At 41.9% G+C, this 24,078-nt stretch overlaps 2 protein-coding genes across 3 annotated transcripts in view; one reads left to right on the forward strand and one right to left on the reverse strand.

The window, feature by feature from the left end:
• Positions 1 to 176: 176 nt before the first annotated feature.
• MSH6 (mutS homolog 6) lies at positions 177 to 17,530 on the forward strand. The gene is made up of 10 exons (XM_073672084.1): positions 177 to 503; positions 3,370 to 3,572; positions 4,290 to 4,453; positions 5,717 to 8,243; positions 8,476 to 8,741; positions 9,514 to 9,631; positions 10,440 to 10,529; positions 12,237 to 12,391; positions 12,483 to 12,682; positions 17,363 to 17,530. Exons 1-10 carry the CDS (start codon positions 298 to 300, stop codon positions 17,433 to 17,435), a joined length of 4,002 nt encoding a protein of 1,333 aa, XP_073528185.1. The 5' UTR covers positions 177 to 297; the 3' UTR covers positions 17,436 to 17,530.
• The window catches only part of FBXO11 (F-box protein 11), a 103,908-nt gene continuing 97,049 nt past the window's right edge, over positions 17,220 to 24,078 (reverse strand). The window contains exons 22-23 of one of the 2 annotated variants that reach the window (XM_073672085.1): positions 18,973 to 19,071; positions 17,220 to 18,889 (exon numbers count right to left, since the gene is read on the reverse strand). In XM_073672085.1, the coding sequence (XP_073528186.1) occupies positions 18,760 to 18,889; positions 18,973 to 19,071 (229 nt within the window). In that variant the 3' untranslated portion in view covers positions 17,220 to 18,759. The remainder of the gene's footprint in view (positions 18,890 to 18,972; positions 19,072 to 24,078) is intronic. The other variant, XR_012318075.1, reaches the window with a different exon arrangement.

Here is a 24,078-nt window from a genome sequence, read left to right on the forward strand (position 1 = left end):
TCTTTATACCGAAAATGTAATTAATGAGTTGAAAAAAAAATTGGCGCCAAAATAAAAAATAACACCACGTGACTCTTCCCACACACTTTCCTCCCATAACAAGAGCCCCTGTCACCAAGGCAACAAGCAGGGCTCCACACGTGCTCTGCCCGAGTCTCCGCCCCTCCGCTGGACCTCTTCGCTGATTGGCTGTGCCGGCGCGGCGCACTTCCGGTACGTGACGTTTCCACCTAGGAGAAGGATTTTCCCGCGCTCGACAGAGGTAGAGGCTGCGGGGAGGTGAGCGCCGCCATCACCATGTCCAAGCAGAGCACCCTGTTCAGCTTCTTCACCAAGTCTCCCCCGGCCAGCACCAGCAAGGTCAAGAGGAGCGGGGACTCCACGTCCCCCACCGAGGCTGACGTGCCCGCCATTGCCGGACACAAGTCCAATACATCACCCAAAGAGTCAGCGGGGACTCCAAAACATGGAGGGAAGAAGACCCCCCGAGCAGCCACACCCAGGTCAGTGCAAGTGTGGACTACAACGCCCAGCAAATCAGTGCTCGTGTCCTGGGCTCTGGTATAAGGGGGTTTTGATCGCTAGGCATGCTGGGATATGTAGTACTGGAGGGGCACAATGTTATCTGTTCTGATCCTGGGTGATCAGGGTTAGTGCAGCTATAGAGGCTGCTGTCACCCCCAATCCCTAGGATAGAGGCAGAATGTGCTGATCACTGGGACCCCCAGAGATTGGGGGGGAGCGGAGGCCGAGCATGTGCACCTCTGTACCATCCTGGATGGGGTTCTGCACGGCATGGGATCCTAATAGGTGCACCCTCAGGGATCAGTAAGTTATCCTTGATCTTGTGCATGGGGGTGGCGGGTAATTTACTATTTTGGGAATAACCCTAAAAAAGGAAACTGTTGGCAAGATCGACTCAGACCTGATCCATTCATATGGGCCTGTAGGTCAGTGATACCTGGATCTTCATATCCGTTACCAGTGTAAATCATCTTTCCTCACTTCTGTGCACTAAGGTGACCTGCTAATGGACCTGGCAGTCGCCCGTGCGTGAGGCCGCCCCTTGTAAAGGGCAAAGAGAAGCACCACGTATATAAACGTGCACCCTTATGCGATATTAATTTGTGCAAAAGTTTATTTACGCACAAAAGGGAACAGGGAATTTTAAAAAACAAAACAAATAACCAATGGTATTTTACATTCCCGGTAAGTGTGTACATATATGAAATGGGTACAACAGTATCAGCAGCAACCCTCAGACTGTGATGAGGAATATACACAGAGATGACGAGATGTGCATTAATGGTGAATTAATATCCTACTAACGATGTATTAAATCCGTATGCACATAGAATAATACAATATGTATCTATAAGTGATGCCCATCACAAAACTACCTATCTTGTCATAATAGAGGTAAGCATATTATTAATTATTACAGCGCCATTTATTCCATGGCGCTTTACATGTGAAAAAGGGGGTATACAAAGCGAAAACAATTACAATCTTGAAAAAAAACGAGTCAGTGACTGGCACAGGAGGAGCGAGGACCCTGCCTGGACCCTTATAAGGATAAGCACATAATTACCCCAAAAAGGAGGGGGGGGGATACTCGTATGTATAGTAAGTGTAGTCCGTCAGTCGTACATCAAAAGAAAAATACATAATGCTCCTAATATAATAATATGCAAAATACCAAATAGTCCCCAAGAAGACTGCTAGCCAATATTATGTCACCAGTGTATAGATGACTAAAGTCTATTGGTGACAGCAGACAAAATAGTCCTGCAGAGGACAAGAATAGCAGGCTCAGCCCCAAGGAGATGTGTGTAGGGGGGCTGGTAAGGAGATGTAAGAATATAACCTGCTGAGGTATGATAGGAGACACAAGGGGGGAAGCTGCAAAAAAAGGGATGAATGGAGGGAAACCCCACTCATATCGCCGACTGCTTCACCAGGGTCAGGTAGCGGCCGCCCCTTGGCGCTCCCCTGTGAGCATAGCGACCGCCGATTTACGCATTAATAACCTCAGTGATATCTGCACTAAACTGTGGCGTGTCCATAGCAAACATAGCACGTTCACGTGTAATATAAGCCTATGTTCACACTGGTCGGACTGATTCTGCAGCAAATCTCGCCCATGATCAGAAAAAAATTGATGCGGATATTGCTTCAGATCTTATTGCACGTTAATCTGTTGTGAAAATCTGACATAATCCGCAGCCAGAGTGGTCATGTTCCAGATTTAAAAATCCGCATCGCTGGGCAGTTTCTGTATGGGAAGAATTCTGCAGCGTTTAGATGAGCTTTCTGCAATTGCAGTATGTGGTGATGGGGGAAAATACACAAGGGGTGGAAATTGTGGATTTTACCACGTAGATTATTTAGCACAGCAGATTTCAGTGCCAGTCAGGGGGGTGCAGATTTTCACTGCAGATCTCATTTTTTAATTAGATGGTTGGTCGATCCTGCCAAATTGAAATTGGAGAACCCCTTTAAAGTAAAGGTTCATCTTGGGATTCTCACCCTCCCGAATCCATCATCTGACATATCTGAGCGTAATGCTTTGTGGAGCGTTTTTGTCTCCCATTTTTCTGTTTGGCAGTCACTCTAGGATAAGTTCAGATGTGCGATTGCCCCAGACTTCCATAGTCCTCACTATAAACCCAGGCCGATCCCAGCATGATGCATGTGTGTTGGTTTTTGGAAACCCATTTCCCATGCTGCAGAGATTTCCATAAATGCTGCAGGTTTTTGAGCCTGCATTACATCCTTTCTCTTGCAGATCTCACCCTTTGTAATGCACATGGAGATTAGCAGTAAAACTCATTAATATGTGCATTGCCTTTAGTGACCAGATCTCTTCCAAGTGGAGTCAAAGGCACATTGTACTGTGAAGGGAGCCACAGTTCTTTGTGGGGAATCTCTTGAGATCCAGACCCATGAGAATTTATTGCCTTTAGAATATGGAAGTTGACACCTTTCTACAGATGAAAAGTAGTGATGAGCACAAATGCTCGGTGCTGCACAGAGTATCGCGGGTGCTTGAGTGACATGGTCGTGTCCCCATGGCCGCATGTTTTGCGGCTGTTAGACACAATACATGCGGGGATTGCCTGACAAACAAGGGCAATCCCTGTATGTTTTGTGGCTGTCTAACAGCTGAGAAATATGCGGGGGACATGAACATGTCACTCGAGCACCTGCAATACTCGGTGCATACCCGAGTAACGAGCACTTGTGCTCATCACTAATGACAACATCTTACTTGCCTTCAATAAAGATTGAAAAGAAATTCTTGCAGCAGTCAAAATGTAAAAAAAATAATTCTGAATTTATTTTTTTTTTTTTATGCTCCCCCTTCAGTGTGGTTTGTGATTTTGCACCAGGAGATCTTGTTTGGGCCAAGATGCCAGGTTACCCATGGTGGCCTTCCTTGGTGTACAACCATCCCGAACAAGAGACGCACCTCAGAGGAAAGGGAAAGTCCCTCCATGTCCATGTACAGTTTTTCGACGAACCTCCGACCAGAGGATGGGTGGGAGCAAAGTATATGAAGAATTATTCAGGTACGTATTTAGCAAAGTTTATTTTGGAAAATAAAAAAAAAAACATGGTCGGTTTACTCTTTCTTGTGGAGGAAAATTTCCACCATAGATTTGGACACAAATTCACAACAAAATCTGGATGTGTTTTGTGCGGATTTTGTTACGCATTACATAGGATAAAATCAGCAGCTTTTCTGCATAATGATCATCAGCCTGCAAATTTCTGCAGCATGCTCTTTTGTGTTTTTTTTGTTTTGGTTTTTTTTTAAGCTACATGTGGATGCAAATCCGGAATGTGTGAACATAGCCTTGCAAACTGGAGGTTTTTTAAAAAAAAATCTTATCCACACATTGTGTGTAGTAAAAAGAAAATTAAATAAAAATCTGTGGCAAAATTAACCTACCAGCAGACATTGCTAGAAGTGTTCACTCTTTGCAATGCATGAGGTTAGATGTGCCCGTAAAGGTCTCCATACACACTGGAGAAGTCTTTCAGACCTGCAGATTTTTCCAGATTCGTCTGACCATCTAATGTTGATGAGGAGGGGAGGTCTCTGATTCTTCTCAAACTGAAATGTGTACCTATTTATGAAGATTGGTGATGCAACTGAGAAGAAGGCAGGCCCAGAGAAATGTCAGCTATGGCTTCACCCTCCATCGGCCTTTATGCTTTTATAGTATTTATTACAGATATGCAATGTGATTGTTGAGCTGAAGTTTATTGTTGCTTTGTTTTAGGTTCATCAGCCAAAGAAACCCAAAAAGGAGGCATGTTTTTCAGCACCAGACCAGAGATAAGAAGAGCAATGAAAATGGCAGATGACGCAATGACCTCTGATAAAGAGATAAGGCTGACTCTGGCGGTGTGTGCAGAGCTGTCAGATTCAGAGGAGGAAATGGAGGTGAGAGCTCCGGAGGGTTTCTCTAGGCAGCTGTGGGGGGAACAGGTGTCGGCTGCACTTATGTTTTTGATTAACAAATGTAAAATGCTACATCCACTTTTAAACCTGCTGACAAGTAGTGGGGGAGGTTGCTATATATGATATTTGTCAACTAAAATGGACATGTCAGATTTCCCGTACACTATGGGGATACATATAATACATGTGAACTTGGTGGTAATGTTCTGATCTTCATGTTTTAGTCAAATGTTAAGTCCCCAAAGAAAAGTAAAGGATATTTAACAACATTTATTCCCCGGGCAATTTTCCATTTTTGTTTTATTTTCCTTGCGTTCTTACAAGAGCCATAACTTTATTTTTCCGCCAATAAAGCCGTGTGAGGGCTTGTTTTTTGTGGGGTCGTGAAGCTACAATCATCCGAACGCTTGTGCAATACACATCAGCACTGCTACTGTATGTATGGGTGCGTGGAATGACGAGTTTCCTGCCGGAGCATGTTACATCCCATAGCTTTATGGTGTGTTTTTTTTTTTTTTTTTTGGTTTTTTTTTTTTGTATTTTCTTTATATATACACTTTTGAGTGACAAGTCATGAACATGTGATGGTTATATCTAACATGATGATCTCCTGCGACATGTATATGAAAGATAATTTGCTACCTATGCATCATGGAGCATTTCTTTTTAAGAAAAAAATAATTTGCCAAAAATTATAAGAATTGGTCAATAGATTATATGTAGCACAAAATTGCACCAAGGAAAAATTACAACTAAGTACTATGAAAAACAAGCCCTGTATTATAGCTACATTGGAGGAAACTATAAAAATTGACTGTTTGCAGCGACGTAAACTTTTTCTTTCTTTTTTTAACTTTTTTAAACATTTTAATTGTGAAAAGTATCACCTATTCATACAGAATTCCAGAAAGGTTTTTTTTGCTGTGATAAACAGTATAAGGGAAAAATAAAGCACAATTGTGGCGTTCTTTTGTTTGTTTTTTAACTCCTTTCCACCCTACCTCTTAAAAAAAAGAAAAAAAAACTAAATAGGACTTTTATGTTATCTACAGTTGGAAAATACAACTAATTCCTCAAAAAAAACACATCTATATTGATGGAAAAATGGAGGTTATGGCTCTTTGAATGTGTTTTGATAAAGAAAAAAAAACTTTGTTAATGACCATTAAACTGACCTGGCCAAAGGGGTTAAGATATTGTCAAGTCACATTTACAACAGAATCTCCTTTGTTTCATTAATATCAGGTTGAAGAAAGTTCTGTAAGTGACGATCCGTTTCCTGAGCAAAAAAATGGTCGGCCGATGCGTCAGGCCAAAAAGAATGGGAAAGCAAAGAGGAGGAGAATCATGGTTGAGTCGGACAGCGATGAGGAAGCTTCTGATGACGAGTTCAAGCCAGATGCGAAGGACGCTGCAAGCAGTGATGAGGGCAGCAGCGGAGTGGACGAGGCGAACGTGTCTGCGCCAGAGTCTGCTACTGAAGAGGAAAGCCCAATCAAGGTCCCCATCAAGCGCAAGAGACGAAGTGTGTCCAAGCCTCCTGTTAAGAAATTGCAAAATGATGTGCCAGAAACTCCAAAAAGAGCAGTCAATGTGTCTGCAGAAGCCAAGCTGAAGCTGTCATCGTTTTCTGCCCCCGAGTCCTTTGAATCACAGGCAAACTCTGGAGGAGCTGCAGGGGTTTCTACGTGGGAGCATGAAAAGTACGAGTGGCTTCAAGACGGGCGAAGGAAAGACTCCAGACGAAGACGACAGACCGATGACGATTATGATCCCGGCACGCTATATGTTCCTGATGATTTCCTTAATAAATGCACTCCAGGTGTAAGAAAATGGTGGCAGCTGAAATCTCAGCACTTTGATACCGTAATATTTTATAAGGTCGGGAAGTTTTATGAACTTTACCACATGGATGCTGTTATCGGGGTGAATGAGTTGGGGCTGACGTTCATGAAGGGCACATGGGCTCACTCCGGATTCCCGGAAATCGCATTTGGCCGCTTCTCGGATGTTCTAGTTCAGAAGGGATATAAAGCAGCCCGGGTAGAGCAGACAGAAACCCCGGACATGATGGAAGCCCGATGCAAATCCATGGCTCACCCTACGAAGTTTGATAAGGTTGTGAGAAGAGAAATCTGCAGGATTATTACCAAAGGCACTCAGACCTACAGCGTGTTAGATGGGAGTCCCTCAGAGAGTCACAGCAAATACCTGCTATGTCTGAAGGAGAAGATGAACGATTCGTCTGCTCAACAGAGAATTTATGGAGTCTGCTTTGTGGACACCTCCGTCGGTAAATTTCATGTTGGCCAATTTTATGACGACCGCCACTGTTCGAGATTTAGGACCTTGGTCGCCCACTACCCCCCAGTACAAATTTTGTTTGAGAAGTGCAATCTGTCGCTGGACACTAAAAAAGTTCTTAAAAGCTGCCTCTCTACTTCTATCCAGGAGGGGTTAAATTCTTCCTCTCAGTTCTGGGATGCTGCAAAAACACTAAAAGTTTTGGCTGAAGAAGGGTATTTTGTAAAAGAAGGCAAGGAAGAGCGCGAAAATTGCCCTTTGCCACCTGTTCTAAAAGACATGACGTCTGACAGTGACTCTTTAGCACTTACCCCAGGTGACAATCATGAACTTGCCCTTTCCGCACTCGGGGCTTGCATTTTTTATCTTAAGAAATGTCTCATTGATCAAGAGCTACTCTCGATGGCAAACTTTGAAGAGTACGTCCCTGTTGACGTTGACATCGAAAGAGCCCAAACTTCAACCAGCTTCTTTGCTAAAACAAGCCAACGAATGGTCCTTGATGGCGTCACTTTAACAAACTTGGAAATTCTTCAAAATGGGACCAATGGGTCCACAGAAGGGACACTCCTGGAGAAATTGGACACCTGCTTCACTCCTTTTGGCAAGCGTCTTCTAAAGCAGTGGCTCTGTGCTCCGCTGTGCAATCCGTTCTCTATCAATGATCGGCTCAATGCGGTTGAAGATCTCATGGCAATTCCAGGGAAGGTGTCTGAGGTTGGGGAACTGCTCAAAAAACTTCCAGATCTCGAAAGACTTTTGAGCAAAATTCATAGCATTGGCTCTCCGCTCAAAAGCCAAAACCATCCAGACAGCAGAGCAGTCATGTACGAGGAGACCACCTACAGCAAGAAGAAGATAGCAGATTTCCTCTCTGCTCTGGAAGGCTTTAAGGTGATGCGTGAAGTTGTAATGACAATGGAAGATGCCATTGATGATTTAAAGTCCAATATTCTCACTCAGGTTCTCAGTCTTAAGGATAAAAATTCCAAAGGACGCTTTCCCGATCTATCCGCTGAATTAAAACGCTGGGATACTTCGTTTGATCACGAGAAAGCTAAAAAAACTGGTGTGATCACTCCTAAAGCCGGCTTCGATCCAGACTATGATGAAGCCCTGAGAGACATTAAAGCGACAGAGCAGAATCTGGCCGATTATTTGGAGAAACAGCGGAAAAGACTCGGGTGCAAAAGTATTGTGTATTGGGGGACTGCAAAGAACCGTTACCAAATGGAGATCCCAGAGAGCGTCACCGAGCGCAACTTACCAGAGTCGTATGAATTAAAGTCCACAAAAAAGGGCTTTAAACGTTATTGGACTAAAGCCATAGAAAATATGTTTGCCGACCTGGTAAATGCAGAAGAGCGCAGAGACGCTGCCCTTAAAGACTGTATGAGGAGGCTGTTTTATAACTTTGATAAGAATTACAAGGAGTGGCAAACAGCGGTGGAGTGCTTTGCTGTGTTGGGTAAGAACCTTAATACTGTGAGGTGGTTACTGGGAATAATACAGGCCTGATCAGTAGGGCTTCCAATGCTAAAACCTACCCATATGACACGTTTTTTTCCCCCCTTCTTTGGCCCTACTTGACAAAAAAAATCTTGACTAACTTGTCAGAATCCAATTATTGGTCTGAACATTGTAATGAAATATGGAATATTAAATCGAGGCTCGCGTTACATGATTTCTTTGTGCCACAGATGTCCTTATTTGCTTGGCGCAGTACAGCCGAGGCGGTGATGGACCGGTTTGCAGACCCGACATCCTATTGCCTGACGACACCACACCATTTTTGGAGCTCCGTGGTTCTCGCCACCCTTGCATTACAAAAACCTTCTTTGGAGATGACTTCATACCAAATGATATTATAATTGGTTGCATGGACGAGGAAGAAGATGTTAGTAGCGCCCATTGTGTGCTGGTCACCGGCCCAAACATGGGTGGTAAATCGACTCTGCTCAGACAGGTAAGCATTGTGTTGGTTGCCCTGTAAGAGTCCTGCAATTTGATTAAAGGTTACAGTGGCTGCTCCTTTTTCTGGAACTTGCTTGTCAGTCATTGCACCTCACACTGGTTTCTACTCAATTCATTTTTCTCCCAATACACTCACATACATTGATAGTTTTATATGGCAACCTATTAGCATCTCATGTATGCAGTGGCAGTAACCCCCTTGTATCCTGTGGTCAACTGCAGCATCTAAGGGGTTGAATGGCTGCAGAATCTGCTCCTGCCTATATGTCATATCTTGTGACTACAAATAGATTCATAGAACTCTGTTCAAGTGGCCACAACCATGATCGCCGGACGAGAGTACTGCGAGCCACCTCTTACCTGCCGTTATCCCCGGCGCTTCTTTCGATTTATAGGTCCAGTGCAATGTCTTCTATGCCGCTTTGACACACACGTCATTATGGCGAGCGAATCGATTCACTTATCTCTATTTTAAAGTGCAGAGTTAATGGTAGAGACTTTAGCCCATAACGTTCTTGGTGTACATGATAGTATTATTATTGCAGCTCAAGCTATTTTTTTCCCAATAAATGCAATTACTGCATATTTCCAGACTATATGCCAATTGAGGAAATGTATTTTCATATTCCGTTGTGCACAATTAAGAAATGTGTCAAGGCCTATAAGTCGCTGTTTAGTGTTGCTTGGTTGTTGAGCCTGCGCTCTGAAGTCTGTTGGCTTACTCCCCTAGTTTCCTACTTATCTGCTGGTTTTTCTCTCTGCAGGCCGGTCTCATGGTGGTCATGGCACAGCTGGGGTGTTACGTGCCTGCAGAGGTCTGTAAGCTGACCCCTGTGGACCGAGTTTTTACTAGGCTGGGGGCGTCAGACAGAATCATGGCAGGTAATACGACTTGGTTTAGTAGCAGACCACATATCACTAAAGAGTTTATCTGAAGAGCCATAAAGTGTAGAAATGTAACCATGGACAAACTCTATAAAGAAAACATACCGTATATTAAAATGTCAGTCCTACGGTATCTCTTTAGGAGCGCATTTCTCCCCATTGCTTGACAGTTCGGACCTGCAGCCTCGTTGTGCCACTGGCCCGCACTGTGGATGCTCCTGATGGCTGCTACACAAATTGCCTCATTGGAGGATATTAGCACTAAAACTAGCAGGGATTGGGATCTCCCTGTGGCCTGCGGTAGCCGGTTCCCTAGATAATGAGCCTTAAGCAATAAAATTTTTAAAAAAATTCCCTCTACTTTCTTCAATGGCAAGGGATTTTAATAACTACTAAATTGGAAAGTTACTTGCTTTTACAAGCACCTTTGCAATTTTACCCATCCTAACCTGGTAATACATTATTATAATGTACACTGCACATCATGGCTATTGCTTCTGTGAGTGGGAGAGGTTAAAATGCAGTCTGATCGGCCTTTATACTTTTTTTTTTTATGTGTAATAGGACACAGCCCTAAAGGCGTATATCCTTAAAAGGGTTATTCCCAAAGTTTCATGATTTCACAGTAAAATACAAGTTGTCAAGTTCAATTGATTACTATTAAAGAGTCCACTGATTAAGAAAAAGGCCGTAATACAGCCCCATATCCCGAAATGTGAAAGTATGAAGTAAGGGTAAGACCTGAAATGGGTGCCCAACATTTATTACATCACGGTGTATTGATGCGTGTTTAAACATCTTGTAGGTGAAAGCACTTTTTTTGTGGAATTGAGTGAAACCTCAAGTATTCTCCAGCATGCGACAGAGCATTCCCTGGTGCTCCTGGATGAACTTGGTAAGTTATAGACAGGTTAAGACTTTATAATGTGTTTTATAAAGTTGGGAAGACATTTGTCACTTTCTTCTTTTTAAATATCACACAAGGATATGTTTCAATTTCAATACAAAAGGTTTCACCCGAGGTGCACATTTCTTCCCAGAATTAGCATTGCCATTTTCCACTTACAAGAGCAATTCATCTGGCCTCCTGAGACTCTACGAAGAGGGAGAGAGGAGTTTAGCACCTGCATGACATTTCGCGGGTCCTTGCTCCTTCATCAAGTTCACACATTGTAACCTAGGTCCAGCTTAAATGCAGATCACAGATTGTGACCTGGCATCTGAACATAAAAATATAAACATGGCCAGATACAATTAGGATCAATAAGTTTCTGCAAGGAATTCAATTTTTATTTCAATGGCAAACACTAGCCTATCCCCCTTTTTTTTTTTTTTTTTTTTTCCCATGACCTGGAGAATCATATTGCCAGGTCAGCTTTACCGTATAGTGAACACTGTTAAAAAAAAAAAAAAAAAATTGTGAAATTGCACCTTATTTTGCAATTTGAACGCACTTAGATTTTTTTTCACGCTTTCCAGTGCATCACATGATAAGATGTCAATCAAAAGTACAACTCTTACTGCAAAAAAAAATAAGCCCTCATACGTTGTGTACAGAGAAATAAAAAAAAATTAGGTGGGGATGGTTGTGCTAAAATGGCTTGTTACCTCCAGTGGTGCGGGGTTGTAGCACTTGGAGTGTAGGCAGTGAAGCGCAGCATCAGACAGTATCCGTGGTACACCAAAGGGAACCAGGAAAGATAAAAATATAAAGGTTATGTTGCTGCGCTGCCAATGAAGGCTCCAATGCGGAGCTGAAAACCAGTTTGTGATTTTTGATCCTAAATAAAAGGTACTTATTTAATTACCACGTCCTCACTTACGTCATTGGCAGCGCACCAACATAACCTTTAGCAAAATAAGTTATGGCTCTCGGAAAAAGAGGAGGGGAAAAAACAAAACGGAAAATCGTCCGGGGGTTGAAGGGGTTTGAGATCAGCACCATCAATTGATTGCCCAATGACCAACTCTTTTTATATAAGAAGTGACTAGTATCTCTAATGTCCATATTTCACATCTTTTTGTAGCATCTTCCAATGTTACTTAATCATCCGTGTGTCTGGATCACAAGTGGAAGTGAAGAAACACTTCTTTTTTTTTTTTTTAATCATTGCTTTTGTTCTATTCACTATGTTTTAGTGTAATTAACTTTGCAGGGGTCTGCAGAAAGTATTTTTGCCACGTGACCTATGTAAAATCTATAAAAATGGTTTTCGTTCAGGTCGCTTGCCTCTTTTGGAGTGACCACTAGCTAGCCTTGAATGTTCATGACTGCATATTTTATATATTTATACACTAGGAGGCTTTATCCACAAAGCAAATCTGAGAGCTCCTTTTAAAGAGGTATTTCTCAAGTTGTCTCTTGAGCAGCTTGGAGCAATGTAATCTCCATGGAAACCAGCTGTACACTATTAAAGATACAATCTCTCATTACTGGAGATTGACAGCAGATGGGAAAAGCAAGTCAATTGCAAACTTGCTTATTTTCATGCTAATTAAAGCAATTTAAGAACACTTAACTACTAAAACTTTTAGACTTGTGTAAGAGTTGGATACTACTGAAGGGCATTTTCCATGCTGATGGTATCGCTGTATTTCGCAGGCAGGGGCACGGCTACTTTTGATGGGACAGCTATAGCCAGTGCTGTTGTTAAGGAGCTCTCTGAAAGGATTAAGTGCCGCACTTTGTTTTCTACACACTATCATTCGTTAGTGGAGGATTACTCTCATACTGCGGCCGTACGGCTGGGACATATGGTAAGTTACCACTTCAGATGGATGGGTGAGGGGATTGGTATACAGTCTCATAATCTTTGTACTAATGGTATATATTGCTGTTCTTTATAAGGCTTGTATGGTTGAAAATGAATGCGAAGATCCCAGCCAGGAAACTATCACTTTTCTGTACAAGTTTATCAAGGGAGCTTGTCCTAAAAGCTATGGATTCAATGCAGCAAGACTCGCCAACATTCCTGAAGAGATTATACAGACAGGTCATAAGAAGGCACGAGAGTTTGAAAGTATAATACTGTCCGTGAAGATATTCAGGTAGGTTTACCCTGATTTTCAGACTTCAAACTTGAGTTCTTAAAGTTCTTTAAGGCTATGTGCCCACAATGCAGAAATGTGTTTCTGCATCTCCCCTGGCAGAAAAAAACGCATGCGGATTGTACATGCGGATTGTACATGCGTTTTTCCAGCCAGGGACATGCGGAAGTGAAGCGGTCTTCACATGCATTTCTGCATGTGGGTGGACAAGTGCTTTCCAAGCGATTTTAGCATCACTTGGAAAGTGCTTGTCAACTTGGTCACACTATATAAATCCATGCAACCGGCATGGATTTATATATTGTGACCTTAAAGAATGGTTAAAAATAAAAAATCTATACTTGCCTTCCGATGGCCCCCGCAGTCTTGCTTCCCTCCGTCCTGGCAGATCGCGGTACACTGAAGGACCTGCCAAGGTCAGCATTGTGTGACCCGTCACATGACTATGACGTCAGCGCAGGTCCTTCAGTCCACCGCGATCTGCTGGCATGAGAGGACGAGCGCAGCGGGGGCTGCCAGAAGATAAATATAAGATATATTTTTTTTTATTTTATTTTTTTTTTACAGGTTCTATGATACCTGGGTCCAGAGGAGAGTCTCCTCTCCTCCACACTCAGGTACCATCCGCACATTGGAACGCATGGAATGTGCATCTACATATACAGTGATGCGGAATCCATGCGTTCCAATGCAAGTCAATGGCAGCGAAAACGCAGCGCTTCCGCAAAATAATTGCGGAAAAAAACGCAGCACTACCAATGATAATCCGCAGCATGTGCACACTACATGCGGATTATCATTGGGGAACATGGCAGGCCTTTTATCATGCGTTTTTTTTAAGCGTTCCTGCCGCTGCGGAAACGCTTAAAAAAACGCATCAAGGGCACACCGCCTTTATAGTCCCCACCCCCACCCTTAAAGGGGATTGTCTGGCTACAGGAAAGCTAACTTGATTATTGGGGATCCGTCTGATGGGACCTTTTATCCGTTAGAATGGATGCGCAGAGCCATTCGCTCCTTATGGGCTTCTAAGCTGCGTGGCCATTCTGTAAATGGGATGTTTCTCTATTTTCTGATCACTGTGTACCACTGGTGGGATACTTGTCAGTAAGTTTATCAGTTATCCAGCAGAAAGGTGAGAATTGGTGATGAGCAAACGTTTAAGTCCCTGCGGCTGAGTGTCTTGCCTTGATTGACAGACGCTACACATGTGGGGATTGCCTTGTTCGCTCGGCACAAGTGATAACTTTTCACTAGACAACCTTTTTAAGAAGAAGTTGCACAAAAACCACAGAGATCCTAGCACTTATTTGTCCAGCATTGCTCCCCCACAGCGCTAGTGACGTTGCATGTATACATAACTGGTTTGTTATAGTCATTAGAAAACGAAGTGTACGTGAGCCCTGCTGGGTCGTATGTACTGACAAATCCTTTTAGAAAAAGGTACGATCTTTTCATAATCTGTTGCTAATATGCCACCAGATACATTTCGACATGAGTAACTTATTGTGCCTCAGGTGGTTTTCACTGCAAAAAAAAGTAAAACTGTATTCATAAAAACATAAGAAAATACTATCTGGTACCTTGAAGGGTCTGGATGAGTAGAACTATCCCATAGGAAAACTGGCATTAGTTTCTCTCCACTGTTTGTTGGTGAGTAGAAAAAAAAAAGCTGAACACATGAAAATTATTAGCTAGAGATTAGTGATCAGAGAGCATGCCTCATTAACCCTTTTGGAGAGCATGCTCAGGTGCTTGCTGAGTATTTTAGCATGCTCTGCATTTCATTATCACGGCACCTGCAAATGTCACAGCTGTTAAGACAGTTGTACCGCATGCAGCCTGTTTGCTAGGCCAACAGCCGTAACAATTGCAGGCGCGGCGCCAATGAATGAAAGGTCGAGCATGCCAAAATACTTGGCAAGCACCCAAGCATGCTTGCTGAAAGGGTTAATGAAGCATACTCTCTCATCACTACTAGAGATTGCTATTTGCGCATAATGTCAACTTCTTTTAACAAGTTGGTTTTTGTGCCTTATCACATCCTGAGTTAGTGTTAGTCATTTTTATTTCATAAATCAACAGTAAACATGAAAATAAGATTATAAAGATTATCAGATAATTCTGCTCCTTTCTCCTCCTGGACTTGATCAACTGGTTGAGAGATTTGGGGGTCAGCTCTTACCCACATTCTGTTTTTATGGCTATATGAAACCTCCCATTTCCAGCTCAGCTGTGCGTTTAGTGATGCAAAGGAATAGCGCATAACACAGAGAACTTGTGCGAATAAGGGCCTGTTGTTCATGCCAAAAATCCAGGAACGGATCACATGAGAAAACAGCCCTAAAGTAAACACTGGGGTTGTCTGTCTGTCTGTAAAAATCACTGGGTTTGGAAAAGTTATGCCAAAACATTGGTGCTTTTAGATTGTAAAGGGAAGCTTAACTTTTTAAAGCATTTTTGAAAAGTAGTTTTTTTTTTCTTGTGAGTTTAGCAAGTAGAGCGCTGCCATTTTGATGACATGCAACTTTTAAGTGTCTAAGTGTTAATCACTGCAGTTACCTTTGTTTTATTTCCAAATTCTCTCCTAATATATAATTGGAGGTATTGCTATTATTCCACTAACTAGAAATGTAGTGCAGTTTACCCCATGTGAAGGACATTGCCACAGCTTAGGTATTATCCATGGTTATGACCACTCAAAATGACCATGTGCTGTAGCTTAGGTATCCATGGTCACGACCACTTACCCCCATGTGCAGGACATAGGAATTTGCCATGTTAACAGCTAATTAGAAATGTAGCACAGTTCTTCTGATTTGCTATTATCTCCATTTTGGGATTTAAGTCTTTCATGAAATGCCCTCAAAGTGTTTGTCATTTTTTTTGCACCAAATCTTAATGTAATGCAAAATGGAGTTAAAAATTCTCCCCATTGCCTACTACACGATTGTGCTCCTTCCACCTCTTAATTTTGCAAGTCATTATTGAAAAGTTACATGGTAGCACAATTACTTTTAGAAACATGTAATGTCCAAAACTGATCTGATGCAAAAGGGCTCACTTTAGTTTTTTTAATTGTAGATGTCCCCCCACCCCCTCTCAAGGTGGAGACAATGTAGCTAGAACTTTTGTACAAAAATAACAGGTGGACCCTATAGCAGTGGGTGGTCTAGCTGGTTCCTTTGGCATCAGTTATGCAAAAGATCTAGTTGAAGTCACACTTCTCTGTTCTGTAGTTAGGAAAAAAACAGGGCAAAATGGTAAAGTGATCAGTGAATCTGCCCAACTTACTGGAGAAAGGCAGCTGTTGTAGCTTCAATCACTCCTGAGTTGTGACCTCTTTGGAAAATGTTAATATTGAATCACTTTTGTGTAAATGAACACATTTCTGTTCCATATTCTGTACAAAGCAGCAATGTAAAGAAATGAGGAATGGCAAAAAAATGTAACAGGTTAATCCAATAGTTTACTCCCTTCACTGTGGAAATGACTTACTGTAATGGCAAGGGATAATGATAGTAAAATCAGCTGCAGCCAAAAAGGAACCGGTCACCAGGTTTTCCCCATATGCAGTACAGCCAGTATTCACATCTCCTATGCGGGACAGAGACCTTTTATTACTCTGTTGGGCGCTGCCGCTTCATGCGGAAGACGCGTCCTACGTCCATCGCACTTCTATCTACCCCGCTGAGGCCTCAGCAAAGTATTGTAGTGTGCCATTTGCCTACCTATGGTCATTGACACTCTTTGGCCTTTAACTGGGGCAGGTGCCACTACAGTACTTTGAGGGTAGAGCAATGGGGCAGATAAAAGGGCGCCTGTGCACAAGTGAGCGGATGAAAGACATAACCACATAAAACAGGGAAGGAGGATGGTAAAAGGTGCCAGACCAAGACTAGAGACTCCCATTTGCCCAGTGTGTGGATACAATTAGTTCTGTTTTGTGCCTTGTATAGGGGATTAGGGACATACATACAGAATATTAAAATACTGTAATAGTGCTTGAAAACCAGTGACAGCTTACTCTAATATTGGTAGTGCAAAATCTAGGGAAAACTTCTGTTTATCTAAAAGTAAAGCTGACAAGACTCAGTACTCCAGCATGGCTACTAAGCATGAATATACCGCACATTGTTATATGGCTGGTGAAGATAACCACTTAAACAAGGAGTGTCTGGACAACGCTAAGGAATATGGTTGTCAGATTTACAAAACATTATTAGTTTAATAAAAAAAATTGTTACTCTTGCAACTTCTTTATTGGGGCTAGTGTAGACTACCAAAGCATTTACAGCAGTTTCCAATGACCCAAAGACAGATGAATACTCAATTTGCCTCTGCATACGCTATTAATGCTTCAGTATAAAAAGGTTTATTGCTGCTAATGTACATTTTCTGAAATTGGACACTCAGGGACCAATGTTAAAACTGCGAGTGTCTTTTTCTATATCCCAGTTCTTAAAAAAAAATAAAGCTCTACGTACATTGCTTTTAAAGACAATACTATTCAGACTACAAGATTTTTGCATACAAATTGTCTGAGAAAAATAAAACTTTAATGTAACTGGTTAACATTTACTTGCTGCTAATGACAAATGTAAAGTCCTGTTATAAAACCTGCACCGTGTAATAAGTTGCGGCTCGACACCATATAATGACCTTAGTTTCTTCTTGCAGGGAGCTGTGCGGTTTAATGGAAAGAGACCCATTGGATAGCCAAGCGATCCACAAACTCCTGGCGATGGTGTAATAACTTGTAGAAAGTACAACGGTGGTTTTTGGCGTTTATTCACAAGGCTGGTTTTCACACGTTATGATCTAATAAACTTTATTTTTTAAAAATGACCATATTTCCATTTTTCTTTCCTAGGAAATTAAACCCCCTTTTTTTAATTCATACCTACCCTCTACATAATGGTTATTGAATACTCCACAATATATTAAGTCTAGATGTTATGGTACATGCATACACTTTCAGGCTGTTTTGATTACCCACTGTCACCAATACATATAAATGGGGAGAGAAACGAAAAAAAAAAATGTAAAATTTAAAACAAAAGCTATGAAGTTTTATATATGCTTGTCTCAGCTTCATAAAGCGGGAAATCTCTCAATTTCCAGCAGTGTACAAGTTCCAGGCTGTTCAAACAAAAAATGAACAGTAACGTACAGGAGCGCTCTGAGGAGACTACAGTAAACTTTAAACCAAAGTCAACACCCGCCACTTCCCAGGGAAGGAGTGATTGAAGCGTCACGTTTTGGGCTTCTGAGACTCCTCGCCCGACTGTCCTTCTGGGGAGGGGAGATCATGGACATGGAAACTGTTGCGGGAAGGTACGAGAGGAAAGGAGACAACATTCTAACTTTTCCAAAAGGATACCAGAAAAATTGCTGGATTAAGATTAGTGTTTTCCTCTTTCATAGAAAGAACATATAGATACTGGGACATGAGTACAGTTTACAGCAATGCTATGGTGGGCTAACAAAAAACAGGACACTTTTCAAGTACAATAAATTTTTGCTTGAAATTAAAAAATAAAAAAAAAACTACATGAGATTAAAGCATTAAAATATCTCAAATCTGAATACGTGTTAAAAAAAAAAATTTTCAAAAAGAAATGCAGAAGTGCTAGCTCACATTTTACCATGTTACAAAAAGCAATTGGTACCCATGTCCGTGTGTACGGCAGCAGCAACGACTGCTGCCTGTCTACAGAATAGGACTACTGCACATTAGGCTGGCCCCTGCCCGCATGAATTAAACACCCGCAGGAGATGGCCTCTATACAAAACAGTAGCTTCTTTTCTCTTCACTTCTGTCCTTCTGAAAAGTCTTTGCGTAATGCTTAAAAAAAAAAAAAGCCCAGTTCTTCCTTAGGTCCTGAGTCAACAGATTGCCTCGTCCAGCTCAACTTCCTTTTTTTGGCAGGTTGAAATTTCATCACATCAACTGTTTTCCAGAAATGGGCACTTTTTTTATTTCTTCATTTAGCTTTTAATTTTTTTTCCCAAAATTAAAAAAAAAAACTTTAAACAGTTCTTGTTAGAATGGCAGGACTCCCCCCTTCTTAAGTTCAGTTGTGTTGCAAAGTATTAGATTCTATAGGAGGAGCAGAGTCATATAATGTATCTGTGTCATGTGTGGGCTCTCCGGCTAATGTGCAAGGATTAGACAGCGTTCCGGCACCACAGTCACAGAAGAACCTGGAGCGGGAAGGAAAAAAGTATTAATGAAATATCAGGATGCCTGAAATATACCCGCTAAGGTGGGGGCAATGCACACTTACCTATCGTGTCTAATAAACTCTACATCATGGCCTTGGTGACATTTCTTAATGCAGTTCACACAGATGGCGTTGCGGTCTGTGGTGTTACAGGTGTGACATCTAAAGATGAAGAAAAGTTTGAGATGTGTTATCTTCACACAGCCTCGGGAGATCAGGTGCTTCCTTACATCAGATGTAAAACCAGAATTGCAAATAACGCTTTACTAAAGAGATTGTTCTTAAAGGGGTTTGTTAGGATTAGGAAAATATGGCTTTTCCAACACCAGATAATGTCTGTGGCACTAGAAGGAAGCAGCCATGTTTTTCTAATTCCCGTGGATAAGTTTGTTAGTTAGTATGGTATGCCAATAACCTAATCATGGGGTATCTTGCTGCTGAGACCAGTTTGTAATGCCTCGGTATCAGAGATATCCAATAAAAATCAATGGGCTGTAATATAAAGCACTGGGTCCTCGAGTGAGAAGTAGCTGGGCTGGGCTCCTCTTTTTCCGCAATGTTAATTCTAGGTGTGAGTTTTTTTGTTTTTTTTTTAACCAGATAACTTGGATGTACTCAACCCAAGAAAGAATCAGATTGTAGACAAAACTCAAGGCTTTCACAATCTTGCAAGCTGTAGCTCAACTGGTTTGGAGCATCTTTAAAAGTGGTTGTCCAGGATGTGCATTAGTGACTGTTTACAGACTGTGACTGCACGCACTGCGAGGATTCACAAGTCTGCAGTCATGTGATGTCAAATGTACAATTTGCATGTTCCCAGCCACATTTAGGGCTGTTTCAGATGTCGGTGATAATCGGTCCGATCACATTGCATGGGCTGGCCGTGCATCTCCTGACCCAAGCATGGCAGCTTCATAGAAATATCAGGTCAGGTCAGGTCAGGAGATGCGCGGCCAGCCCATGCATTGCAATCGGACAGATTATCACAGACATCTGCAACAGCCCTTAAACTACACATAAGCAGCCTCAGACATCTAGTCTGAATGTGGACAGAAATACTCATATGCGGCACATAGCTCCCTGATCTTGCTGCCATCGCCAAAGAATGCTGACCGTACACACAGTTAGGAGTGACTGCAGAGTTTCATGCCAAACCTGGTTAACCCCCTTTAAAGTAGTGTTTAGCAAGATGTGTGAAAGGTAACTGAAAATAAACATTAATTTTCCTAGCTCCCTGTACAAACAACCTTTTAGTTTCATAGTGCACCACCAAATGCTGTCCTATCTGGTGTAAGCCCCACACAGAAGTGAAACACTACACAAGCCCTTTATCGTGCCATGTTGTACAGATGATCGTGTCCCAATAACAGCTCTACCTTTCTAGGCACTGTCCTGTGAAAGATAACTGGCAGCTCTGGGTCCACTTTAGCTGCCATGTTACTATGGCTACAGTGCTTTATGGTAGTCTGTACCTTGAAAGGAATCTGTCACCAGGTTTTTTTTGCCAGCTAATCTAAGAGCAGCATAATGTAGGGAAAGAACAGATTCCAGCAATGTGTCACTTACTGGGCTGCTGTTTTATCAGCAGATCACTAGAAAACCTGCCACCATGCAGTGCTAAATACTTATAAGCTCTGTAACCCCCACTGCTCCCACTGAGGCAGCTTTCTGCCTATGCACAGTGGTGGTGATGGGGTTACAGGCCTCAGCATCCAAGCTCTGCAGCAGAAAAAGTGATTTTTTTTAAAAACACCCCAGTAAAGTAAGTCATACATCATTGTAATCAGGGTCATTGCATTATGTTGCTCTCAGATGGTTTTTGCTACCCCATGTGACAGATTGCCTTTAAAGTGAAGCCATCATCAGAAAAAAACCTACTGTATAAAATCTTTTTTTGGTGTTTTTTTATTTTTTTTCCCTAGACTCATTATTTCAGGAAGAGTTTTCAGCAAGGCTCCATATTATCAGAGGCAGGATTACACTGACAGGTAACTACTAATACACAGCTAATATAATCTATAGTGATGTCACACCTGACCCTGCTCCCCCATCCCTTAAATAATGGACCTTTGCACAGGCTCATTAGATGCTTCAATACAAAAGATAGTGTTTAAGTGGCTAATGTTCAAGTGGACTTCTAGAAACTACATGAAAGTTAGAAGTCTTGCAGTTTTTGTACTGGCCACAGACTTTAAACTTTTTTTAATTTTTTTATTGTTAATGCAAATTGTCATATGGGAGTTAAAAAAAAAAAAAGTAGATATGGTTTTCTGATGATGGTTTCCTTTTAAAGTCACCCATTAAGTCCAGCCCTTATGTTACAGACTGGATTTCAAGGCAACTATAGGATTTTTATATACTCCCCATATACAACCCCTGGCAAAAATTATGGAATCACCGGACTCGGAGGATGTTCATTCAGTTGTTTGATGTTGAAAAAAAGCAGATCACAGGCATGGCACAAAACTAAAGTCATTTCAAATGGCAACTTTATGGCTTTAAGAAACACTAAAAGAAATAAAGATTAAAAATGTGGTACTCAGTAAGGGTAATTTTTTTCAGACCAAGCAGCGGGAAACCATTATGGAATCATGAAAAACAAAACACAAAAGAACACTCCAATACATCACTAGTATTTTGTTGCACCACCTCTGGCTTTAATAACAGCTTGCAGTCTCTGAGGCATGGACTTAATGAGTGACAAACAGTACTCTTCATCAATCTGGCTCCAACTTTCTCTGATCGCTGTTGCCAGATCAGCTTTGCAGGTTGCAGCCTTGTCATGGACCATTTTCTTCAACTTCCACCAAAGATTTTCAATTGAATTGACATCCGGACTATTTGCAGGCCATGACATTGACCTTATGTGTCTTCTTTCAATGAATGTTTTCACAGTTTTTGCTCTATGGCAGGATGCATTATCATCTTGAAAAATGATATCATCCCCAAACATCCTTTCAATTGATGGGATTAGAAAACTGTCCAAAATATCAATGTGAACTTGGGCATTTATTGAAGATGTAATGACAGCAATCTCCTCAGTGCCTTTACCTGACATGCAGCCCAATATCATCAATGACTGTGGAAATTTGCATGTTCTCTTCATGCAGTCATCTTTATAAATCTCATTGGAACGGCACCAAACAAAAGTTCCAGCATCATCACCTTGCCTAATGCAGATTCGCGATTCATCACTGAATAGGACTTTCATCCAGTCATCCACAGTCCACGATTGCTTTTCCTTAGCCCATTGTAAACTTGTTTTTTTTCTGTTTAGGTGTTAATGATGGCTTTTGTTTAGCTTTTCTGTATGCAAATCCCACAGTTCGGTCACAGACATTGGCCCCAGTTTCCTCCCATTCGTTCCTCATTTGTTTTGTTGTGCATTTCCGGTTTTGGAGACATTGCTTTAAGTCTCCGATCTTGACGCTTTGAGGTCTTCCTTGGTCTACCAGTATGTTTGCCTTTAACAACCTTCCCATGTTTGTATTTGGTCCAGATTTTAGACACAGCTGACTGAACAACCAACATCTTTTGCAACATAGCATGATGATTTACCTTCTTTTAAACCAGGGGAGGAGTCCTGAGGAGATAATTTGCATATTCCCACTGCATTTTGGGGTAAGTGAAGAGTCTCCGCGAGCTCAAAGAACACTGGATTTTGGCTGTTGGAGCTGAAAAGAGAACATCGGTAAACCGCGCGCCGGTAGGCGCGCGCATTTTGAAGCTTTTTTCACTGTTTTCAGAACATTAACAATAAGAACATGGAAGAGTCCAGGAGCCATTTGGTGAGCTGCATATCCTGCTACATGTTCACAGACTTGCCAGTGGAAAAGCCAAACTTCACATGCCAGAAATGCAAGCTTGTGTCCCTGTTGGAGGAAAAGTTGCGAAATCTAGAAGAGAGGTTAACTACCTTGAAAATCATTAAGGAAGGTGAAGAGTTCTTAGACAGAGCAGAATTATCTCTTCATAATTCAGAAAGAGAAGAAATTCAAACTGCACCTGAGGAAACAGAGGAATGGAAGCATGTGACCCACAGAAGCAGGAGGATCGAGAGGCAGTCAGCACCCATACTGCTCAGGAACCAGTACCAGGCTCTCACGCAGGAGAACCATGAAGAAATACAGCAAAATAAGACTTTGCCAGCAATTAATAACCTTGTAAGCCCTCAGAATCCTCCTGGATGGAGAAAGAAGAATGTTGTGAAGAAAAAACGGAGAGTGGTGGTCATGGGGGATTCCCTGTTAAGAGGAACAGAGGCCGCTATCTGCAGACCAGACATACCAGGCTCTCACGCAGGAGAACCATGAAGAAATACAGCAAAATAAGACTTTGCCAGCAATTAATAACCTTGTAAGCCCTCAGAATCCTCCTGGATGGAGAAAGAAGAATGTTGTGAAGAAAAAACGGAGAGTGGTGGTCATGGGGGATTCCCTGTTAAGAGGAACAGAGGCCGCTATCTGCAGACCAGACATAACTGCAAGAGAAATGTGCTGTCTTCCAGAAGCAAAAATTAAAGATGTGTCTGACAGGATATCAAGACTCTTCAGACCTACAGATCACTACCCATTCCTGCTAATACATGTGGGGACAAATGACACCGCAAGAAAGGACCTGGAAACCATCTGCAGTGACTTTGAAGACTTAGGCAAGAAAGTGAAAGAATTGGGAGCGCAGGTGGTCTTCTCATCCATCCTCCCAGTGGATGGCCATGGAACAATGAGGTGGAATAAGATTCTACAGGTGAACAACTGGCTACGTCGATGGTGCCGTCAACAACGATTTGGATTTCTGGATCACGGAATGAATTACCTATACGATGGACTACTTGCTAGAGATGGGGTGCACCTTACGAAGACTGGAAAACATGTATTTGGAAGTCGCCTTGCTACACGCATCAGAAGAGCTTTAAACTAGAACAATGTGGGAAGGGAAGCAAAAGGCCAGAAAAAGCCATACAGCTGACAAATACTATTGAGATCTCTGCTACTGGAAGTGGAAAGGAAGAACAAAGACAAAACAATGTAAATAATAAAAATATGGGAGGAAGAGAAACCAATCACAAACTAAAATGTTTTTATACAAATGCACAAAGCATGGGCAACAAACAAGGAGAATTAGAACTACTAATGCAGGAAAAGGAATATGATATCATTGGAATCACTG

This window comes from Phyllobates terribilis, unplaced genomic scaffold (assembly GCF_046119375.1).
Source record: "Phyllobates terribilis strain yellow unplaced genomic scaffold, ASM4611937v1 Scaffold_3__8_contigs__length_932513732, whole genome shotgun sequence".
Taxonomy (NCBI): Eukaryota; Metazoa; Chordata; class Amphibia; order Anura; family Dendrobatidae; genus Phyllobates; species Phyllobates terribilis.